Below are 23,720 nucleotides of genomic sequence, written 5' to 3'. Positions count from 1 at the left end.
TTGAAGTTTGTGTGGAGGAGACTGTTGCTGTGAACGGGTATGCCCGTTGTCAGGAATGGGGGATTGAAAACCCTCGTGTCTGGTCCGCCACTGGCTCCTCTGTTGGCCTTGCTGGCACGGAGATTGTTTGATCGCCATTGGCTGTCGAGCCCTGCTGCAGCACAATGTGGTAGACGTGGCCGTCTTTTTGCGTGTGCTTTTCCTTTTCATCTGGAAAACATAATGAACCTGAATAACTCAGATTAGTATAGACATAAAGTCCTTCTTAGTGAACAATAACCTCAAATATTAGCCTGAACAGAAAATTTGACATAATATAGGTAAATATAAACTTGGCCTGAACTAATAACTTAAATCGGGCACAAACATAGTTCTTGCTTGCTAGAGAACTAAAACATCAATTTAGCCTGAACTGTATAGCTAAATCAGGCATAATATTGGAAAATATAAACTTGGCCTGAACTGAATAACTAAAACCCAGGCACAAACATAGTTCTTGCGTAGAGAACCATAACATCAATATTAGCCTGAACTGAATAACTGATTTACGGCTGCAACAAAACCCATATCTACAGTGTGTAATGCAACAACGTGTGAGGGCGTGGATGGCGCGGGGGGTGCACACGGTCATTCGATTGTGTGATTTAGTAGGACGGCCTGAGAAGAAAACTGCGATGTGCGTTATTGAACAATCAAGGACTTTCTACGCACAGATTGAACAAACTTCAATCACATAAACATGTCGGTATTTTTAATTGTCACGTTATTTTGTTGACTGAGACATGGGCACATTGGTTAACGGACCAGCATTTGACGAACTAAACAGAGCTGGAAACTTGAAACTAGTAAACGAGCGCCAGGTAGGTATATTTGTATATATACGAAATAAATATGTTAGTGAAAATATTTTATGTTCAGGTCTCAAGATAATATTATTTACGTTAAACTTGAGGCAGTCAAAGTGTTTCTAAGTAATGATTGATATATATGTATGTGCAAGCTGTACCTGGAGGACGTTCTGGACAAGCATTTCTTGATATCAAATATTTGACGATATTAAATTTATGATTGATATTGACTCCAAAAATGTTAGCGGTTTGTATTTTATTGTTTTTGGCTACATGAACGCGCACGCATCCGATTTGTCAGATTAAGGTGCAAATTAAAGCTCTGAAATATTTATTTTCTAGCTGAGGATTATACTTTTGATGAATGTAGATACGCTTTTCTCTAGACGAGAAGCGTTTCAATAGTAACGGAGTGTATTTGTTAGATCACTCAAAACAGGGTGCTTATTTTGAACGGCAGAATATATAGGGATTTGGAGGGTAAATATACCTATATTGGTAGAACTGGTTCGAGTGTGGTGGACTATTAGCCACCGAAAATGTATTGCAATATATTGATACATTGTGTGTTCATGAACCAAATATTTTTATCTGATCATTGTTTAAAGTTTTTCTCTTTTCTTTTAATGGTTCAACATTAACATCTTATACTGAAGTGTTTGACTAGCAATATTTATTGATAAACTGAATGTGTGGCGATAGTGCAATTAATTGTTGCAGTGCAAATGATATTGATGTATGCATAAGTTATTTTGGCGATATTTGTGATGAAGTACTTTTCCATTTATTTAAAACGGAACATAGGTCTCAGGGTCAGGAATCCCTTTAAAGATTGGTAAAAGATGGTTTAATGACGAGTTTGCAGAGAAGAAAACTAATTTCAACAGACACTTACATTGTTTTAGAAACAATACAACGATGAAAATAAACGAAATTGTATTGATGCAAGAACTCAGTCAGCACTCTTTTACACCGATGACGATGTTCTGCACTGGTATTGAACGCTATGAAAATAATGAATTGGAAATAATGTTCGAAAGAATTAAAGTTTCCAATTTCAATGAACGAAAATATAAAAAACTCTTAAAGAAACTCATCCTAGTAAATGCGAAGGGTCTGATTTGTACTTGAATGCATTTTGTCTTCTTGGTCAAGACGTTCTTTGACCTTAGTTACATATGTTTTTGTTAAATAAAGTTATTACATTAGGTTGTTTCCCCATCTTCATGGTCTGAGGGTTACGTAATACCATTACATATAAAGTCAATTATTACAGAGGTGTTACTCTTCCAATTACTTTTGGAAAACTTGAATAAAATTCTCAATAACAGATGAACTGATTGGGGCCGAACGAATGTGTGTATACATTGAAGCGCAGGCTGGGTTTCGGTCAGAAATTTGTACTGTCGATAATGTATTTGTATTGCACGGCTTATTAACGCATGTAATTAATAAAGGTTAACACTTGTATTGTGCTTTATAGATTTCTCTAAAGCCTCTGATTAAATTGTAAAAGATAATCTATGGTAAAAATTAATTCAATTGCGTATATGTGGAAATATTCTTAATGCAATCAATGTATAACGCCATGAAAACAAAACTCAAACAAGGCAATACGTTGAGCGACAGCTTTTAATGTATGCTTGGTGTAGGGCAGGGTGAATGTTTATCGCCAATATTGTTTGCATTGTATCTTAATGATTTGAAACCTGAATTTTACATGACAGGTATTCTAGACCTTGAGCTGCATTATGACCTTGCTCTCCCCAAGGTGAAATTTTCAAGGTCATGTTTTTCTTAACCCTCTAGGTTGTTGGCATTTCCTGCCAAAAGTTTTCAAATTTTTTGGGGGGCTTTACCCAGTTATGGGACTTTGCAAACGCATACCCCTTATTTTGCCTTTTTATTCTTTTCAAACTCGCAATACTGCTGTTATGTATTCTTTTAAAGCAATATTGTTTCAAAATAATTGGTGCCCTAGCATATTCTATCGAATTGAGACATTGTGAATAACAAATCTACCTACATAGTGTATCCTTGACACACACAAATTGTAATTATTAACTTTTTTTACATAAAGTTACGTCCCTTTGTTTGGATCCGTTCATTTTATTGATTTTCTACAGACGAAACCAAAGTTTTGACTTTCCAAATGTCATGAAAAGTTACGTGGATTTATTTTCTTAATTATTTGATCAGTTTTGGTAAATCAGAAATACATTTTCGTGAATTAAAAAAGTAAATAATTATAATAATCCGAAATATGATGTTCTATCAACTGTAAGGTTTTCATACTGCAAGGTTTGTACTGCTGGGAATGCTAGTTAAATTTATCACACCTCAGGCTGTGTTGATGAATTTGCTCAATTGGCTCTATATATTTGTTCCAATGGTTATTATTATGTTCACATTTATATAGCTCTCTCTCTTTATCCAAGACAATGTCATTACTGTTTCTACTTAAAATAATACAGACAACAGCAATTAGCAATTTTCATTTGAACTTAGACTGTGAGAGAGGAACAAAATATTATGTGTACAAGTTAACTCCGTTTTATATATATATATATAGTTTCCCAAAACGTAAAGATGTAGCAAAAAAAGGTCAACATACAAATCCTCAACACATAGACCCGAACACTTTCTTAGTAATCTGCCCGCACAACTGGACTTGGGTCCAGGGAATACACAGATGAAGTTACCAGTTGTTCACCAATCAAGGTCATGTTTCAAAGCGGATAAATTCATTACCTGATGATGATGACAATCAGCACTCTACAACAAAGTACAGGATCCTTAAATGCTACCCGCTGCTCTGTTTCCAGTCGATAGTTTCATTTTTGTGACAAAAGTAGTATTAAAGTTAAAGGCTGCAATGAAAAATTAACTAAATGTGTTACAAAATGTGCTTAGGCAATTTTAATAATATGTTATCAAAATAGTCGTTATTTACCAGTTAACGGCTTCTTTGAATTATAAGAAACACTATTTACATGCGATTTTGTTTCCAATTGAACCAGTTTTGCGATTATTTTTTTTCCCAAAATGGGGTTTTTCCCGACGCGAAATTCCCAAAATTCCAGTGTGGCGTTTTCCCAAAATGGAGCGGGAAAGGCCTGCAAGGTGAAAAGCAGTCGCAATCTTTCAAGCGTGCAAGTGTGTACATGCTTTGACCGATATACGGCATATGTCTTGATCGGCACTAGACATTGTATACATACAGCGAGTGCATAATGCGGAACAGCATTCAATGATAGAGAGTTCATATTCTACATTATTTCGCAGTGCAATCGATTTTGGTATACACTTAAAACTGAAAACGACGCGGAATAACACCGATAACATTGACACCAGTTTTTCATGTCGATGAATGTGGTTATAAATAACGACTTAAAGAGTTTTTCATTGGATTCATAATAGCATCTGAAATGTTCGCTTTATCAATATGTTATTCACTTTTTGTGCTACTGGACGGTACAAGCGTACTTGTTTTCATTGTGACATTTCTACTGATCTACTGGTCAACACGCAGACATCCTGGCATACCTCCTGGCCTTGGTCGCTGGCCGATAATCGGTAACCTGGGGTCGCTAGCGGGACCGACAAACTCAAAGTGTTCCGAGATCTTCGCTGTAAATACGGCGACGTATTTGCACTGTATTTTGGTACGGAACTTACCGTTGTACTGAACGGATACGAAGCTATAAAGGACGCGTTCTTAAAGCAAGGTCGCTATTTTTCATTTCGACCCGAGAATGACTTCACAGCCCGTTCAATAACCACGGATCTGGTATTCGGCAATGGTCCGGAGTGGAAAGCAAAACGTGTGTACATTATGAACGCTTTCCGTGATATATGTTTTATCAGGAATGGCGCCGTCTTGGAGAAAATTGTACACGAGGAACTAGACTTGCTAATCGACGATATTACCCACACATCGAGAAACTGTTTTGTCCAAGAAAAACAATGTCAATTAGCTTTGCCAGTGTGATGTTTAACATCCTTCACGGTAAACGACCCGAACGCGGTGATAAACCATTTCAGTGGTATCTTGACGAACTTGACTTGGGGTTTCAGCGCTTTCTTAATACTCAATTGCGGCATTATTGTTTCCCATGGTTGGACAAACTTCCGGGTGACCTGCTTCTATTACAATATATAAGCGACAAATCTGCAAAAATGATCGAGTATTTTGATGAAGTTTTTAAGCAGAGGGAGATGGTTGCCCTACAAGGATCACGGGATTGCTTGTTATATTTCTTCTTATCCGAGGACTCCCCCTTGGCACGTGACGAGATTTGGAAATGTCATCACGACCTCATGGCGGCGTGGAGCGAAACGTCGGCTACCACAATGAACTGGATGATACTGTTTCTAGCTCTGAAGTTCAGGCCAAATTACACGCCGAGATTACGCGAACGATCGGTAAACAGTTATTTGCGATACGTGACCGTTCCGAAATTCCATACGTGGAAGCTGTGATACTGGAAACTTTGCGGATTGGAAGCAACGTGCCTTTGGCCGTGACTCATTTTGTGAATGAAGATGTGTCATTTAGAGGTTTCTTAATACCCAACGGCACAACTATCATCGCAAATGTAACCTCCGTGCACCACGATCCATCAGTGTTTCCAGATCCTTTTGCATTCAGGCCAGAGCGTTTCCTCGATGACTCCGGGCGTATTTTGCAAGCATCGGAGCAAGTGATCCCGTTTTCTATGGGTCAAATGTCGTGTATAGGGGAATCCATCGCACGCATCGAACTGTTCCTGTATGTGACAAGGATTGTACAAAACGTGGAGTTCAAATTACCTGCTGGTTGCAAAAGGACAACACTTAATGGTGTTTTCGGAATAACGTACAGACCTGAGGACTATAATGTAGATATTGCGAAGAGGAATTTGAAGATCTAAACTTTGAGTAAAGCACAGTCAATTCAAAGGTGACGTTATTTGATAGGAACCATATTGGAAGAAGTCCGGCAACATTTGGCATGTCTATGGAATGAAAATGGTGTTGGTCCGTATTCCGTATTTTGTTGAATTTTCAAATGAGCACAGTAAGATATTTAATCCGAAACACGTTTAATAATTTCAATCTTAACCCGACGTTAACAAATGCAAGTTCAAATAAACAGTGCTCTTGTATTTCTTGTTGATCATTTGCCCTAATAAAAGAGCGCTAAAATTATGCTACATTTATACAACGGCACGCCATCAGCATGGGAAGAGTTGGTGTTGCGATTTTTTTATACAAACTTTATAGCGCGGAGAACATTTAGAATTTGTTGCAAAACACGCTTAGCAGATCTTCTGACTGCAGTGTAGACTACGATGTTTTGACAAAAGCTATCTATACACATGTGCGATTGCAACTCTTTGCCGGTGTACTATTCCATAGTTACCGACAATAAATTGTTCTGAATCTCCTTATTGTTTTAATCAATACGTTTTATGCATACAATGGATGAACATATAAAGCACTGATACATATAGGGCTGTTTCGCCCCTTACTCTGTGATTCATTAACATTAACAGTAATAAAACAGAATATTCTGATAATGGTTTTAACCTAAATTCCTAGTGAAACAATCCAATTCGTTCAATTGATATCCCCCACCAAATAAACTTTGTTTATGGATCGGTGCAATTCCCTTGATATACAGTATAATTATTAATGTAAGGTACTAATTAAGTGTAGGGTAATTATTTTTATGAATTGCAATTCATATCTACACACCCATGAAGTTTCATGTTAAAATTGTGTAGCGTATCTGAGATAGCTTTGATAAGTTACATCATACACAATCAACGAAGGTCAATAACTCTGAGTTAACAGTTATTGTTCTTGTACATGGCACATCTTCCCATTGATTTTTACACACCCAGGAAGTTCCATGTTCAAATGTGGCCCTGAAAAGTTCCATCATGCTATTTTTTTGTGAAAAAAAACACAACACAAAGGGCAATAACTCTTATTACAGAAAGTATAGGGTTATGGTTCTTGTATATGGCACTTCTCATCGATATCTATACAGCTGAAATTTTATGTTGATATTATATATAGTTTATAAAATAGAGCCCTAAAAGGTTTTGTGACAGACTGACGTATAACGCCAATTCAATATCCCTCCGCCTGTGGCGGGGGATAACAAGCAAGCTTATATATAATTGCTTAACAGGAAAAAACTATAGATTTAACATAAAAAATTTTATGTAATGGTTTAAATGATTATGGAATGTGATAGATCAAATGAGAACACATGTAGAATATCTATCATTCTAAACAGGTATCTTTGATCGAAAATGGAACACAGCCAGTGAATGACATTAAAATGATCCTATTTTATTGGTGTTACTGCTATATAAAAACAGAATTTACGCAACAGGTTATCTTCTTGTGTTGCGGTTCGTGTTCAGACATTAAGCCCTTATCAAACAAAATCACTTAATAAATACCTTGTTTATTTGACTAGCTCTCATGTAGAAAAATCGTGCAAAAATTTGCAAAGCCAATTTCAAAGCTTCTCTGTTCCTAAATAGCCTGGCATTTCTAAGACAACAATAGTAAAACAAAAGTAAATAAAAGTCTCATAAGAAAATAAGTTTAATAAATATCAATAAAGAAGCTAGTACTTTTGTTAGAATTTATTTGAAAAGTCACTAACATGTGTTCCTGATATATTAAATATTATGTGCTCAACAAAAGTTTCAATAGAATATCAATTGTTCAGTTCAATTCATTCAGACTGGGTGAATACAATATGAAAAGTTAAACAAACTTGTAGACTACATGTACTCGCAGTTAATCCTCACAAAAGCCAATTGTCTCTAGGAGTGTTGACTATTTAATAACAGTTAAAATTAAAACAATATTGAAATTCATGTTCATGTGTCTTAGTTATCTAGTAGTTTTTGTTTACCTGTAATGTAACTATTCGAATGAAAAACAACTCAACAAAAGGTCCATGGTGGTCCAGGGTTTTGGGCATAAGCAACGACCAGTTCATCCAGCTAAATGAATATGTTAATTTTAAAGTCTTAATTTCATGCAAATCCTGTCTTGTTTTGGTCAGGATTGGATAAAAAATAATTTTTAATACTGCACACATATGTATTTGCAATTTTATTGTTGTGTAAAAAAGGGAGTCTAACTCATATGCATGTTGATATTGCTCAAATTCAAAGATTTTATGGTCATATTTTTATATCACACAAGTTTGGATAAAATCTGATTTGAAAAATATCTTATATGTTATATAAATCCATTTGAAATAATTTCCTCATAATAAAATATGGTCGTAATCAATTGTTGACACCAAACAAATGATGCAGAAGAGTTAAATTTGACCAACAGCTAACCAAGCAGAAAATGCTGAGGATATCAAACCTTGCCGAATTAAATGGAAAATGTTATCATTAAAGTTCAGTATTAACAATACAATGTTAAACAGCAACACTTGACAATGATTAGAATGTAATCTCAGAACTTCTGGAAGCAAAAGTAGACTTAACAATTTAATGTGATTAAGAACACTGTAAAATGGCACTAGGATAAAAACAAGAGCTGTCACCATAGGATGACTTATGCCCCCTATTAACGCTTGATAGAAGTTATGAGCTTTTTTCGAAACCTAAACGCAGATTTCAAAACCTAAACGCGGACCCTAAGTTCAAGGTCAAGGTCACAGGGGTCAAAATATATGTGCGTATGGAAAGGCCTTGTCCATATACACATGCATAACAAATATGAAGGTTATATCTCTAGGGACATAGAAGTTATGAGCATTTTCGAAACCTAAACGCAGATTTCGAAACCTAAACGCGGACCCTAACTTCAAGGTCAAGGTCACAGGGGTCAAAATTTGTGTGCGTATGGAAAAGCCTTGTCCATTTACACATGCATACCAAATATGAAGGTTATATCATAAGGGACATAGAAGTTATGAGCATTTTTCGAAACCTTAACGCAGATTTCGAAACCTTAACGCGGACCCTAAGTTCAAGGTCAAGGTCACAGGGGTGAAAAACTTTGTGCGCATGGAAAGGCCTTGTCCATATACACGTGCATACCAAATATGAAGGTTATATCTCAAGGGACATAGAAGTTATGAGCATTTTTCGAAACCTAAACGCAGATTTCGAAACCTAAACGCGGACCCTAAGTTCAAGGTCAAGGTCACAGTGGTAAAAATTTGTGTGCGTATGGAAAGGCCTTGTCCATATACACATGCATACCAAATATGAAGGTTATATCTCAAGGGACATATAAGTTATGAGCTTTTTTGAAACCTAAACGCAAAGTGTAACGGAAAGACAGACAGACAGACAGACAGACAGACAGACAGACAGACAGACAGACAGACAGACAGACAGACAGACAGACAGACGGACAGTCCGATCACTATATGCCCCCTTTTCTTCGAAAGGGGGCATACAAATTTGTTACAACAAGAAAATGATGATAACATTTATTTAAACAGATCGGTGTATTGTTTCAATGTTTAATTGGAACATAATTAGCACAAGCCTTCCAGTCAAGTGGTTAATTTTCTTACAGCGGTTGTTAAGGATCTTTTTATGTAAACAAGAATATATGAAGCATTTTCTTTGTTTAAAGTTATAATATAAGATTTGGGGCTTTTGCAATTAAATTTCTTATTTTGATGACAATAAGTATCATTCATTTTGGCCTAAAACTATTAACAAATGCTCCCATTTTTCAGTTACAATACTTGATCCTTAAAACCGTGTAAATAGTACACACACTTGGCCTGTTTCTGATTAAATTAAGAATGTTGTGCCTGTATCTGGTTCAATTAAGAATGTTGTGTAATAATCAAGATTTATATATACATATAATATACCGAAATGCATGCTCACAATTTGCATATCATGTTGTTCTTCGATAGTATTTTTCCATTCAAATGATATTTCAAAGCGAGGGATAGTTATTACAAGTAAAACAAGACTATTGTCAAGCAATATGGTTCTCTACCGGTGAAACTCCAAAATTGTCAGATTATATATATATATATATATATATATATATATATATATATATATATATATATATATATATATATTTGTTGCCATTGCAACCAGAATTTTTGACGCATGAACAAAATGAAATGACATGCATAATCTCCATATTGCCATCTATCCATGTTTCAAGTTTCATGAACACATATTAAGAACTTTTTAAGTTATCGCAGGATCCAGAAAAGTGTGACAAACTGACTGACTGATTGACATACCGACGGACACACAGAGCGCAAACCATAAGTCCCGTCCGGTTTCACCGATTGGGGACAACTAGCATTAAATCGATCCCAAGCCCTAATTGAACTAGATATGCAAGGGTTTATGACTGTTTAAACACAGTTAAAGAGCCACTATAAATAATATTGCACTGTCCAGTAAAACATGTCACCTAACCATCCTACAAAGCTATATACAGCCAACATTATATCGCACAAATTCATTTTGTGTCACAAGAATGAAGATCAATGGCATTTACAAATGCAGTTTTGTGGTGAAATGTATTTAGTTAGAAACTCATGATTAACATATATGTGAGAGCCGATGTAAGCATCTGCCAAGATAAACAACAGTAACAATAGTAACAAAGTAAGTTGTACAAAAACATTATTTCTATGTGTACCTGTATAAAATGATTGTTTAAGCATCTTTAAGATTTATCTAAGCTATTTAACACAAAACAAACTAAGTCATTTTTGCCAGTCAAATATTCCATCTGCTATAAACATTTGTACAAATGAGAAGCTAGTTTCAAAGACGGCTTTATATATCGAGTTTCATTAAATCAGTGTTTTCAAAATAGCAGATTTAAAAGCATGAATAAAACGTTATTGATATTTGTTTTCCAATATTAAGGTAGCACCACTGTAGTGAGCACCTTTCCAAATATAATCTAATGTATTATTTTCGTAATCAGCATCATTTTACTGCACTACATGCAAATTTTTAGGTAGGCTTTCCATGCTTTAAAAAAAAAATACTGATTTTTTCAAAACCACCCCCAAGCTCGGCTTTTGTCCAGTTTATTTGCATCCCTAAGTTATATTAAGTTCCATAATTCATCCAGATTTCCAAATATGGGCATGAAATTGGTGTGTACAGATGCAGTAAAGGTGTCAAAAGTCTAAACAAGATGAAATGAGTATTCTTTTACAGACATCTATTTGTCATAACTTGTTATCTATGGAAGAGCGCCATGAAATGTAAGTGGTTTCAGCCAAGAAGAAATTGGGTTGGTTAAAAACAAAGAGTCGTAAAATTCAAAATAGTATCATTTAAGTAATATTTTCAACTAAGTTTTTATAGATACACTATATACAGCAAAAATACCAAGAAATAGACAGTTTTACCGTTTAATTTATTTTTTAAATAAAAATAAAAATGCAACATGCATGATTCGTATTTTCAGCAGTAAATGACCAAATGCGGCCGTAATTAACGTTGTTTTAATTTTGAAAATTGAAGAATGTGCATAAAAATTGCTACATTTTTAACAATAAACATAACTTATATGCTATATTAAATCAAATTACGTTAGCAAATAAATAAAACGCGTCCCAAAAAGTATGCGTTGTCTGCAGGTTTCGAACCTGCGTGGGAAGATCCCAAAAGATTTCAAGTCTATCGCCTTAACCACTCAGCCACAACAACTTCACATTGGTACCTGCTTAAATTAGATATCCATAAGTAAACAGGTAAAAAGGCTCTTTGATCTTTTAAGAAATCGCGGGAAATCATTACAGTGGAGCTACCTTAAGACAAACACAACATTGCCTCAAACGAAAACACTGCTAATAATCTTACAACTGCTCAAGGTATACACAACTAGATAGGATTGATATGCAACAAAACATTCTGAACTCAACGAGCGAAAACACTGACACATCAAAATGATTTGTTCCAGAAATAATGAAAATCTCTTATCAGTACAACGCTATAAAGAACATTACCAAAGCACTTCATAAACAATGAAAGCCATATAACAAATTCAAACAAGCACAATAAACTTCATGTCTAATTAGTTTATCTTTAGCACCATTTATTAAGCAGTATTACTAAAGGTTGTGAGTATTGTTCACTTAACGTTGTAAGACGTGTTGATGGACTTGTAGTGTAGTGTTATGCAAATGTAGTACCAAAATATTGTTTTCATGATCTTAATCAGTTGTATTGTTAAAAAACACGTTTGAAGTCGTTTCATTCTGCGCGTTGTCCTTTTTGTTTAATTGTTTAAAGCAACCATTTTATCACAATTACCGGTATTCCATCAAAGACAATAAAATTGCTGGATGAACTCTCATTGAATACACATTTTCCAGTTCCTAAATAAAATGTGCCCTAATCCTTAACTAATTTTTATAAATACTTATCAATGGCTTTTATTTCCCTGTAAAGCATGTAGTAAAGTACACATAAAGTCAAACACATATTAAAACAGTGAAATGATATTACTAAAGAAATAATAAAAGCTAGACTAATATGGTTCTTTTCTTTCGAAAATTTGTTGCTATTGTAGTCTACGTTTGATTCATTAAAAACATGATAATATGCCCTTTTCTCAAACAAAAACCTGTTCATGGAGTACCATTGATTCACGAGAAAGTGTGACCTGCATCATTGCACTATGGTGTGTTTCAAATGAAATATGCCACAGTACTTTGTTGCCAATGTACAAAATTAATAATAGCTTTTAAAAAGATAAACCAAGTTGATGTTAATTAAATGTTGTTGGTTTGAAACGATCTTCACTAAAATCAACAAAATCAAAGAGTTATGTCTGATGTAGGGGAGTTATTTTCTGAACAAATCTTAATCGCATATTATCTACATACATAAACATGAGAACAACGTAGCTCACAATCTTTTCGGAGACTCTACTTTGATAACGCTAACGTCCGAAGAAGGCCAGTATTTGTTTAAACAAAACTATGAGAAATGGATCTGGTTTGTCACTCGATTTGTCAATCCACACAACATTTGAACGCTCCATATATCTATTAAAGATTGGTTCAGTCACTGGAAAAGTATCCATGAATGACTGTGGTGGTCGATTGACATCAGCGTATGATCTTAAATGCACGCCTGGGCTGAAACCTTGATATTAAATTACAAAGGAAATTTTACATTTAATACATTCTCAGCAGACCTAAAGACATTTTGTTGCGAACTGGCAGTAAAATCAAATTTAGGCTCCGATATTGATATTTCAATAATAAAACCGAAAGCTATCCATATTGAAGAAGCCGAAACAGATGAGTATGCTCGTATAAGTTGCAGAAGCAAAAGCTGTGTCGTATGAACAAATTTACAAAAAACAATAGTGGGGATTTCCCACAGACGTACATCGATTTTGCTTTACTGCACAACAAGTAAATCATTTTGTGTTGTATTATAATTTAACATTTTTGAAGTCAATGCAGAATCTTTCCATTTGGTTAAGTTAATTTATTTTAAATGTGTTTAACAAATTCGAATATTCCGGTTTGTCATTCGGGAATGCTGTCGAGGCAGCACTGAGGCTGGTCTAAAGCTTCCCAGGTCGCATATGTCATAAGACCCATTTTCGCATGACGCCACTAGATTCTAATTCCGATCGGACTGAGATATTTAACAATGAAGATTACATGTTCACTATCGTCCCGACGGGAATTTGTTTTCAATAAGGCACGGGTAGTCTTCGTATCTGTTATTCCTTTTGTCGGCGTCATCCATCTTGGCCTTTATCAACAGCCTGTGAACTGTACTAGATATTACCCGCTGTATATCCAAATTCATCGAATTCATTACTTTATTTGTTACGAATTTCAATACAACGTCTGCACAACGAAATGCGGAAGTATAAGGGATTATTGTGGATAAACTTCACCGCCTGCTGAAGACTAAGGGGTTGCTACTTATATTAAGTGCTCACTGCTTATACTCATCATTTTCTTCATCGTCATCGTTGTCAAACCTTGTTAATATTCTATTTCCTACGTTTTCCATTAGTTTACTCTTGCATTGTTATCTCGGGGTAAGTGTTGATATGTTAAAAATACGCATTGTTCGATGCTGACTCTATTTGACCAAAGTATCCATAGCTAAAAAATATTTAGTCGATTCAAAATCGTAAAATTATAGCGACGTATTAAATCACGATCATATTTTCCGTGAGTGCCAGCAGACAAGAACAAAAACCGTAAAATAGACAATCACAAATTATACAACATTTTAACTTATTATGATATTATTTGTATGTTGACGACAATGATGACTATGACGACGAGGACGATGATGATTATGACGACAATCGACTGGTGACTCAGATAACTGAAAGAAACAACACAAAGTTCTAATGATATTGAATTTCTCAACTTAAATATATCCATGTTTTTAGGTAACTAAAACGTCGCATGGTGAGATGCCCAGTAACAAATAAATGTGACGGTTCACCTGGTAAACATGTTATGCCAGAAACTGTATGAAATATCTCATTGTATCTGCATTTAGCCTTATTATATATCGGTGCTCAATATAGCCTTGCATTCTTTTGCAGGGGATATAACTGTGACTGGCACAGCACTGGGTTTGTCTGCTAGAGTTGTCTATAACACTTCATCCAAGTCATTTCTACGTATAATTAAATGTATATGGCTCCGCGTCGGAAAGGTTCTACTGAAATATTTTCAATTTGCAAAAGCTACTCATACTTTGTCTAAAAGTTATTATTTATGTTTAATCAAAATTAATTTCATTTTCACTTGCACCAGTGGGTTAAATATAGCATGTTTGAAAGCACTTTAAGAACTCGACTCGTAAAGCTTTTTCGAGCGGCTTCTGTGCACCTTGATCAGAACATTACATTTTTGTCTAAATGATATCTCTGTTAAGTTTTATTTTATCATAGTCACATGGGGTCAAACACTATGTTAGCACGTCGATTTTAATTAATTTCAATTCGATTATAAAAGTACGAGAACACTTAAGAAATCAAACTATCCAGCTCAATTATTGTGAAATTCACTGAGCAGATAATTGTGTTCTAGGGATCTCTTGTCAGGGTCCGACAATGACCACGGTCCATGATTAACGTGGCTGCCAGGGAAATGGAACTTTTATCTTTTGCTACTTTATCAAAAACCTATTGAAACTTTTCTCCAATTATTTCCGAATTTTTTCAGATCATTTATTGAATTGATAATAATTCTTTTGACATAGTTAAGCAAATATTGGTCGATAGAATTTGTATATGATATGAAAAAAATTATTCCATATTAGACTTGCATTTGATTCTTTCACAACTGCTGATCAGGTGTCATCTTTACTCAATTGTAAAACTTGTGTCCCAATGATGTGTCGGCCCAGATAAAATAAGAGTAATAAGGATAAACAAATAGATCGGAAGTAACAGTTATTACACAAACACATCAGAGCTGAACAGATCAGTTAAAATGCGTTGATTTTCAAATGAGTTTCCCATGGCCTTAAGCCTTCTTGTTAATGTCTATTTTATTCAAATATTTTACATCAACACTTGTATGTATAGAAGTCTATGTATACCTCGATAATTCAAAGCTGACATTTTACTCTAATATTCTGATTATTAACTAACAAACCTGAGTTGCAATGTGGTAGGTGTTATCACGTACACACTCACAAACAAACAAATAAGCGAACATACATACTGATGGATGAACGGATGGACGGACGGACAGAAATAAAGAAAGACAGACCGACAAATACATGAAATAGAATTCATTGTTCAATTACATCACATATTCAATAATGACATCGATATATAAATGTAATTTCTGATCTAGATTCTGTATAGAACGTATAATCTAAATACGACAGTCAAACGCTCGATAAATCTGGAAAGGAAATGCTGCATTCATCTACAACTCTGGTTACATAAGCGTACTAGTTATACTTCTATTATTATAACTAAAGATTCAACTTTTTAAATATTCGTATAAATTATCATATAATGTAGTTATGATTTGACGATATTATCTCTGTAAATTATAATAATGATTCATATATAGTTGTGCTATTGAAAGAACAGTTGATACTGAACGTATCCTACCTTATTACACTTTGTTTGAAATAATGTTAATGTCTTCTTTGTATAGAAGTGTCATGACTTCTTCGTACAGATGTTTGAATTATGCTGAAAACATGTGTGTACATGTGCATTTCAAATTCCTCAACAATATATTTGGTACTTTTCGAGTGATTGCACGAGTTATTGTGATTCTATTGCTTAACAATTACACGACTTTTTACCGTTAAAGAAGATGTCCAATCAGTTGTTTTGTTATTACATGTCCGCATAACCTCTTATAAGCAGCCTCTGGTTAAAAATAAAAGGTGGTGTCTATTCGCCGCATCGTCGTTTGGTGACATGTTTCATCACAATATCTTCAGTTTGATACCGGACGAACCGTAAAGCTTTAGTCCCTCCAGCTGGAAACCTTACGGGAACTTTTTGTATAAAAACCAAATTAGTTACATAGTTTTCCATATTCATTAGGGAGAGTTATTTTGGCATTTGCGGAGTGCATTGTCAGGGATTTTAAAATGTCCTTTGCCGGTGTGTTGTCTGCACTCGACACATTCACCACCCCGTCACCGTGGCGACATTTCCGTCCAACCTCAAAGTAGAAGATGCCGTCTCGTTGGCCGAAACGACGTAACCATGGTAACGGGAACACCATGATAGGCGACTTGGTAACTTTATGGAGAACTGTGATACCCGCTTCGTTGATGACCAGCACTTGATGTCCTACTATTCCGCTTTTATTGGCCACTAGTGTATCCTGGACAGTGACGTCGAAACGATCACCTGAATAAATTGTTCAATAAATAATCAAATAAATAACATAGTTAATGATCATGTTTTGTCACAATTATAACAAACGACATACAAATTCGTATTCATAAGTATCTATAATCATTTATTGTGATGAACATGACAAAAAATACACACAGGGCGTATGTTTCTTTACTAACTTTCTTGTTATAACACTTGTCACCAAAAGAGACATTATCTAAATAAGATAAATAGAACGAATAATTATAAGCAGCATTATCCGTAACTTACGAACTTTGCCGACTTCGACACTCTTATATGTTTGCACGCATGCACATAAGTTTGCGGCGTATTGGAATTATGTACATGTAGTATAAAAGCGTACAGGGTGCGGCTTAATGAACCGGAAATAAAAACATGACCCGTATTTACAAATTGCCAAGTGTTCCGGAAATTCAGATTTAGCGACAAAGTACACTCTAAATCAGGTATATAACATTTACTCTTTATTTGGTGTTTTATATAAGCAAAACACGAACGTTGTACACTAAGCAACACTGATGTCTGATGTGCACTCATTTTCTTTTGATCTTTTCGCTTTACATCGAAGCTATATTATGTTTTTATACGATGCAATGCAACTAAAATTGGGCAAATGAAAAGATACGTAGTATTTGTAAGTGCATGCTTGATCGAACAAAACCTGAACCAGTTCACACACTTCTTAACGAATTATTTGTGAAATACGATATCAAGATAAATGTGATTATGATGTTTGCATAATATGCAGTAACAAACACGATTTTATTGGATTATGACGGTATGTATTTAAAACATGCCAATTGATTTATTGATTGATATTTTTCTGGACGTACTCTTGCAATGAAAAGAGAGAAAGTAATTTAAGCGGTTCATCTTCTTTCACTCATTTATGTGTATTGGAACGTAGTTTACTAGAAACATAAATGCATATGGTAAACGAAATTTCTTAACAAGATGGACTATATGTTACTTGTACTATTTTTGCGTCTTTGGCACGGAAGAGAGGTCAAAATACTAACATTTTATCCTTATGTATTAATGAAACCATTGCAATTTAAAACAATCTTCCATGTAATTCCCCGTTAAGCATACAAAGAAGGTTTTAGGTTTTAACCTTTTTAATCTTTAAATGACCAAAGGTCAATTATTTTAAACGCTTTTTACATCCAAACTATTCAAAAATATTATGCATTTTAATTGTATATGGAATAGACCAAATTGTTCCGTTTAAGAACATACATATATGAAGAACTTTTTGCAAATGGCAAACTAAGTTTGGTGATTTTTTTTTCAAAACGAGTTAAAAATATAACGTAGATCTTCATTCTTGTGTCAAGGGACTTGGTCGCAGATTGTCAAAACTGTGCATTTTCCAACGTTTTTTTCACAGATTCAAACAATAAATGAACATTGAACATCTAGCAAACACAATCACCACTTAAAAAGGCTCATACCGGAAATACTTAGTTTAAGAATGAGTATCATTTGGAAAGCTAAACAAAATTATAACGATTTGATATTTGAATGCGTATGTGATTGTTTGATATAATTCATTTGTACAACACGAGGGTCACGTTAATTAAATGTAAAATTGATTCATCGGTTGGTTAAACAGTTTGGACGACATATGCCATAGCCTTAACATTCCAAGGACACTGGTTCGACCAACCAAAGCGACACATACGTTTTCTTGTTTTCTGTCAACAGCTCTATTATGCTCACTATATTGGAGCTTCAACTTGCCTCTGTTATAAATCAGCATTTTTTTCCAATGTGATCCGATATGTGAACAAGTCCCTTAAAGGGAATTCGGGCGGAAATATGCTAGTGAATATTGGCAATATAGTTTAGTGCATATTGGACAACATAGTTTACTTAGTATCCTTCTTTCCTATTGGTTCGTGAATTCCTATTAGTTCGTGAATATTTTTGTGACGCAATAATAAAAGCATCCGTGCGTCGCATGTGTCCGAATTCGATATTAGTATATCCGGAAGATTTTGCACTCTCGGTAAAAGTGAAAAATGAGGACAAAAAAGGTAATATTTTGTTTTTCCTACTGTATACACATTCATATAATTTCAATTTGCACTGAAATAACTGAGTAACAGTATACCTTAATTATTACGCTTATTTAGGTTTTACATCTGCCCCGGATTTTTGTTTACAATGTCAAGGTCACGTGACTAAAACAATATCGACTAATTAAGTCGACATTTTTGTAAAGAAGAGGCCCTTAACGGGGAAAATGGTAAGTTGAACGCAAACTGATTAATATCTAACTAACGTCGCGTGTTTTTTTAACGTTGTAGGCAGTTCCTAAAAAATATCATGGAAAAAAAACTATACCCCTGACATATTGCTTAAAGCAGTTGATGAAGTAAAGTTGAAAAACATGTCCATGCGTCGTGTTGCTCTTCAATACAACATTCCATACCAGACATTGCGTGATAGGATCAGTGGTCGCGTGGATCCAAATAACTTCATGACTGAAACGGTTTTCACCGAAAACGAGGAACTGAGGTTGGTGGAACACGCAGAAGACTCTGCCAGACTGGGGTACGGCTCCAGGAACACAGCCATGCAACAGATGGCAGGCGATTTGGCGCACCACCTTGGAAAACGCGCTACTGACAAGCCACTCAGTAACTGTTGGCTATATGGCTTTTGAAAAGATGGGAGAGTAGAATATCCACACTGGAACCTTCAGCGTTGGATTCAAACAGAGCTAAACAATCAACTCCAGAAAACCGCGAAGTGGCTATCGCGGTGTACGGGCTACAGGAGAGACCTGATTGCATATACAATCTGGACGAAACTGGCTCCTCTCCTGAACATCGACCACCAAGCATTATCGCTCCAATCAACGAGAAAGCACAGGCGGTCACGTCGCCACGATCAGCAACAATACTATTGATCGCGTACGCAAGCGCATCAGGACTGCATCTGCCGCAATATTTTGTGTTTAAAGGTTCATTACAATCTAAGCAAACTTAATTTTAATCCATATATGCTTAGCAAATGAGTTACAATCATAATTATGTAGTACAGTATTTATAAAACTAAAACATTGATCTTTTTGAATTAATTTAAAGAAAAAAATAATATTAACTTTGAAACACAACATTAACGTACTATATATCTATTAATATTTAAACGCTGTAGTAATTTACATAAATTATTAATGCAGGAAAAAGGTCCAACGACAAATTGTCGAAAGAACTTACACCCGATGCCGTTGTGACAATGTCGGAAACTGGTTGGTCGACCACTGCAACCTTTAAGGACTACCTCGAAAACCACTTTTTGAAGTACGTCAATAGAGGAGACGGCGGCCAAACAGTTCTTCTATTACTTGACGGGCACAGCACACATACTTCCCAAGAGATGGTGAAATGGGCCAGAGATCGACACATCCACCTGTTCTGTTTGCCAGCGCACACATCGCATGTCCTGCAACCCCTTGATGTTGGAGTGTTTGGGCTGTTCAAGCGCTTCTATTATAGCTAATGTGCTTCGTACATGAAGGCGAATCAAGGCAAGATCGTCATGAAATACGAAATTGCAGGCATCGCATGTAAGGCGTACTTGAAGGCCCTCTGTCCCTGGAACGTAGAGTCCGCTTTTAGGAAAACCGGCGTGCATCCCCTGAACAAAAACGCTATTCCGATGGAAAAGCTCTTGCCGTGTGAATCGTTCCGAGATGATACACCAATGCTCAAGATGCAGTCGATACGCGCTGGCAAAGAGGCGGTGGATGAGTATCTGCGGGCGAAGTCCGAATCTGCCAGCACAACAGCCCGTTGCAAATGCAAATGCGGGAAGCAAAATCCCACAACCCCAAAACCGAAGCCTAGCGGGAAACTACTCACCAGTGATGTATACATTGAGGCGCTCGAAATTTACGACACAGAAAGGAAAAGCAAGGCACCATCATCATCCAGGACAAACCTGCCACAAACAAGCCCCAAACAATCTACAAGCGGTCTAATTATCAACCGAACCGAACATTTTGAAAGCGAGTCAGATTTTGACGACGAAGAAGTTTGCTGCGTTTGCGAGCAATTCGCGCCCATCAATGTTGACAAGCGACCACACCTAAAGATAATCAACTGGGGACAGTGCGACGAGTGTGGACATTGGGTTCACTTGGCATTCTGTCATGCCAAGTCTGTACTCAGACGAGGCGACAGTTTTCTGTGCCCTCATTGCAGTTAAATTGCGCCCTTTGCGCATGTTGTTTATCGTTGTTCAGTTGTTTTCCTACTGCAGTGAGACTTTTGTACCAACGAATCAAATCTTCATTTGTTCAATTTCATTAATTACTCACAGTTTGTGCATATTTGCTGTTTTTGCTGCTTAGTTACAATTGATTTCACTGTTTATTTATTTATTGAGACAAACATTACATGACTTAATTGAGAATTGAAAACCAGTGAATGATTTACAACCCAGTGCCCCCTTTTTGAGCCTCACATTGGAGCGCGTGCGCTCGACCATTAAAATTCACGAACCAATAGTTAAACGGTCAGCAGATACAGACTTCCGACTGTCAACATATACATATAAGTATATCGATGTTTAACAAGTTTGAGTTCAAAATTTTCGGTTTATTTGCGTTCTATGGATGTTTTTAGTTCTAGATCTCATCATCTTAATTTGAATAAATATTTAAGTTGCGCATGCGCAATTTCGAACGCTTAGGTGGCCGAACCAACAGGAAAAGTGGCTACGTGTAAATAGCAAACTGACATTGAAAATTTGCCATTTAACAGTAAGAGAATGTGAAACAACATACAGCAAGAGTATATAGGTCAATGCACGGGAAGTGAATTTAGATAATAATTTACAGTTAGATCCTTCATACGATTGGTGAATATGGATGACCATACAGAAAAAGAATATGGCACACGATACAGTTACCAGTAAATATAATGGGCGAATACATAGGAAGAGTATATGGGTAAACATACAGTATGTGAATGAATACGAGTTTTTAACACACAGTAAATAAATATTGGCAAAAATACAGGAAGCGAATATGTACCGACTTGAAAGAATTGAATATAAGTCAACATTCAGTTACACTAACCGGAAGTGAATGTGAAACGCCACAAAGTTATTGTCTCAAACTTAGTTATTTGAACTCGATTGTATAGATAATCATTTGCTTATAGAGACATTCTCAAGCCCGTTTTTTAGGGAAAAAAACCCAGTACTTAATGGTTTTGGTAACATTCCGAGAACGCTATCAAAAAAGGGATCTAACCCGGAACCTCTCGGTCGAAACCACAGTAACCCTATATTTAGGACCTACCGGTAATGGTTAACATTGGTTCCATCGTCATCTCATCCACCTGGTCATAATCGTGTAATTTATCGTCGTCCTCGACAACTGCCTCTTTCTTGTCGACCGGTCTCTTGCCCGCTGCGTTTGCCGTGTCGACCGGTCTCTTGCCCGCTGCGTTTGTCTTGTCGACCGGTCTCTTGGCCGCTGTGTTTGTCATGTCGAACGGTCTTTTGCCCATGATACCTGTCTGCCTCGCCCTCCCAGCGGTCGGTTGGATATAACCATCCGCTTCTGGTACATTAACGTATCCACTTTGTGCCTTATAGTCTGTTGGATTTTGACTAGACAAATGCAGGTTCAGTTTAGCGAGTGCTTCGTTATCAGCATAATCATACAGTTTACTTTCAGACTCAGTGTCCGTATTCCGCTTGTCAGGTAAGGCTTTGTTAGCATTCGATGTATTGACCGCAGTTAATTTAGTTATTTTATGATTAGCTAAAAGCCTGAAATTGTCATGAAGTGATCCGCACGAAGTACACATATGCTGCATGCATTGTTCACAATATAGAAGATTTGTTAATTGTACTCCATAGCAAATCTCACACTGGCAACTCAGTTTCACGTATTTCCCACCAGGGATTACGTTAGAACTCATTGTTAGATGATCCCTTTAAGAAAGAAACAAAGAGCTTTGCTGCAACGTTATTTACAAATTGCCTTTATCAAGCAGATGATATAACACTATTGAGAAATTGTCATGCCCCGTGCCTAACTATAGCTTATTCCTATCTGTTAATACATTGAACCGTGTTGTGTTGCACTTCCTTGATCATCGGATAAGCTAAACTGGGGTTTAAATCAAGATCAGACTTCGCATAATCAATACATTTAAAATATTATTTAATAAGTGTCGTTTACTTTACATAATCATAACATATAAATATAGTTTCTTTTACATAATAATAACATGTAAATATAGTTTTTTACAGTGTTAAAATAAAACTGTATTGGCAGGTTAAACCTCATGTCTCTGAGCATAAATCACGAAAATCAGTCGGTTTCGGGCATCACACGTGAGAAACCAAGTAATTAGGTAGTGAAAATAAATATACGTGTTCTGAATCAACTAAAATGTAGGAAGCCAAATAGCACAATTTATGGCTGAAACGTAAATTGTTTTAAACTATTACTTTATCTACACTTAAACCAAACATGTTTGCATTTTAATCTCCCACATGGCAATATTTGTAAACATGCTTTATGGTTAAATATGTTTTTAAATTGTTTTAAATCAAACAAATAAAAAGTACGCACGGTAAAAGCGGCTAATTATGCGATGAATTGTTTCTATTAAGACAAGTATTTCATTGTTCAAAGGCCCGGTCCATTTGTATGGCGTAATTTCAAATGAAACATCTTTCCCAATTTATTTGCAGGTGTCAATATGGTAGAGACACGCAGTATGTAAATGTTATACCTATACTGAAGTAACATTTAAGTCAGGAAATTATACACGATTGGGTAACAACCTCTGTAATATATACTTTTAGATCTGTATTATAATAATGCAGTGTAATGAAATATGATCATAGTCATAAATGAGTTAATGTGTTATACGACTTTATTAAAGAGAGCAGTAAATTGTGTATTCACTTGCCAGATGTGTTTTTTTAAAGTTTCCGTTATGTAGATTACTTGCATGTTTTAAG

The 23,720-nt window shown here is 35.7% G+C and overlaps 2 protein-coding genes and 1 non-coding gene across 3 annotated transcripts; 1 reads left to right on the top strand and 2 right to left on the bottom strand.

Moving 5' to 3' along the window:
• The first annotated feature begins 4,865 nt into the window (after window positions 1-4,865).
• LOC127863660 (cytochrome P450 2U1-like) lies at window positions 4,866-6,276 on the top strand. The gene has a single exon (XM_052403285.1). The coding sequence runs from the start codon at window positions 5,153-5,155 to the stop codon at window positions 5,759-5,761; it is 609 nt and encodes a 202-aa protein (XP_052259245.1). The 5' UTR covers window positions 4,866-5,152; the 3' UTR covers window positions 5,762-6,276.
• A 5,181-nt stretch (window positions 6,277-11,457) lies between these two features.
• On the bottom strand, window positions 11,458-11,539 carry Trnas-uga (transfer RNA serine (anticodon UGA)). Its single transcript has one exon. It is a non-coding gene; the product is annotated as a tRNA-Ser (tRNA).
• A 4,068-nt stretch (window positions 11,540-15,607) lies between these two features.
• LOC127863651 (uncharacterized) lies at window positions 15,608-22,829 on the bottom strand. Its single transcript, XM_052403274.1, has 2 exons — window positions 22,039-22,829; window positions 15,608-16,712 (listed from the first exon to the last, which is right to left on the bottom strand). The coding sequence occupies exons 1-2, from the start codon at window positions 22,664-22,666 to the stop codon at window positions 16,372-16,374; spliced, it is 969 nt and encodes a 322-aa protein (XP_052259234.1). The 5' UTR covers window positions 22,667-22,829; the 3' UTR covers window positions 15,608-16,371.
• Window positions 22,830-23,720: the final 891 nt, after the last annotated feature.

This window comes from Dreissena polymorpha, unplaced genomic scaffold (genome assembly GCF_020536995.1).
Source record: "Dreissena polymorpha isolate Duluth1 unplaced genomic scaffold, UMN_Dpol_1.0 chrUn024, whole genome shotgun sequence".
Classification (NCBI taxonomy): domain Eukaryota; kingdom Metazoa; phylum Mollusca; class Bivalvia; order Myida; family Dreissenidae; genus Dreissena; species Dreissena polymorpha.
This window is presented reverse-complemented; position numbering and strand designations above follow the sequence as displayed.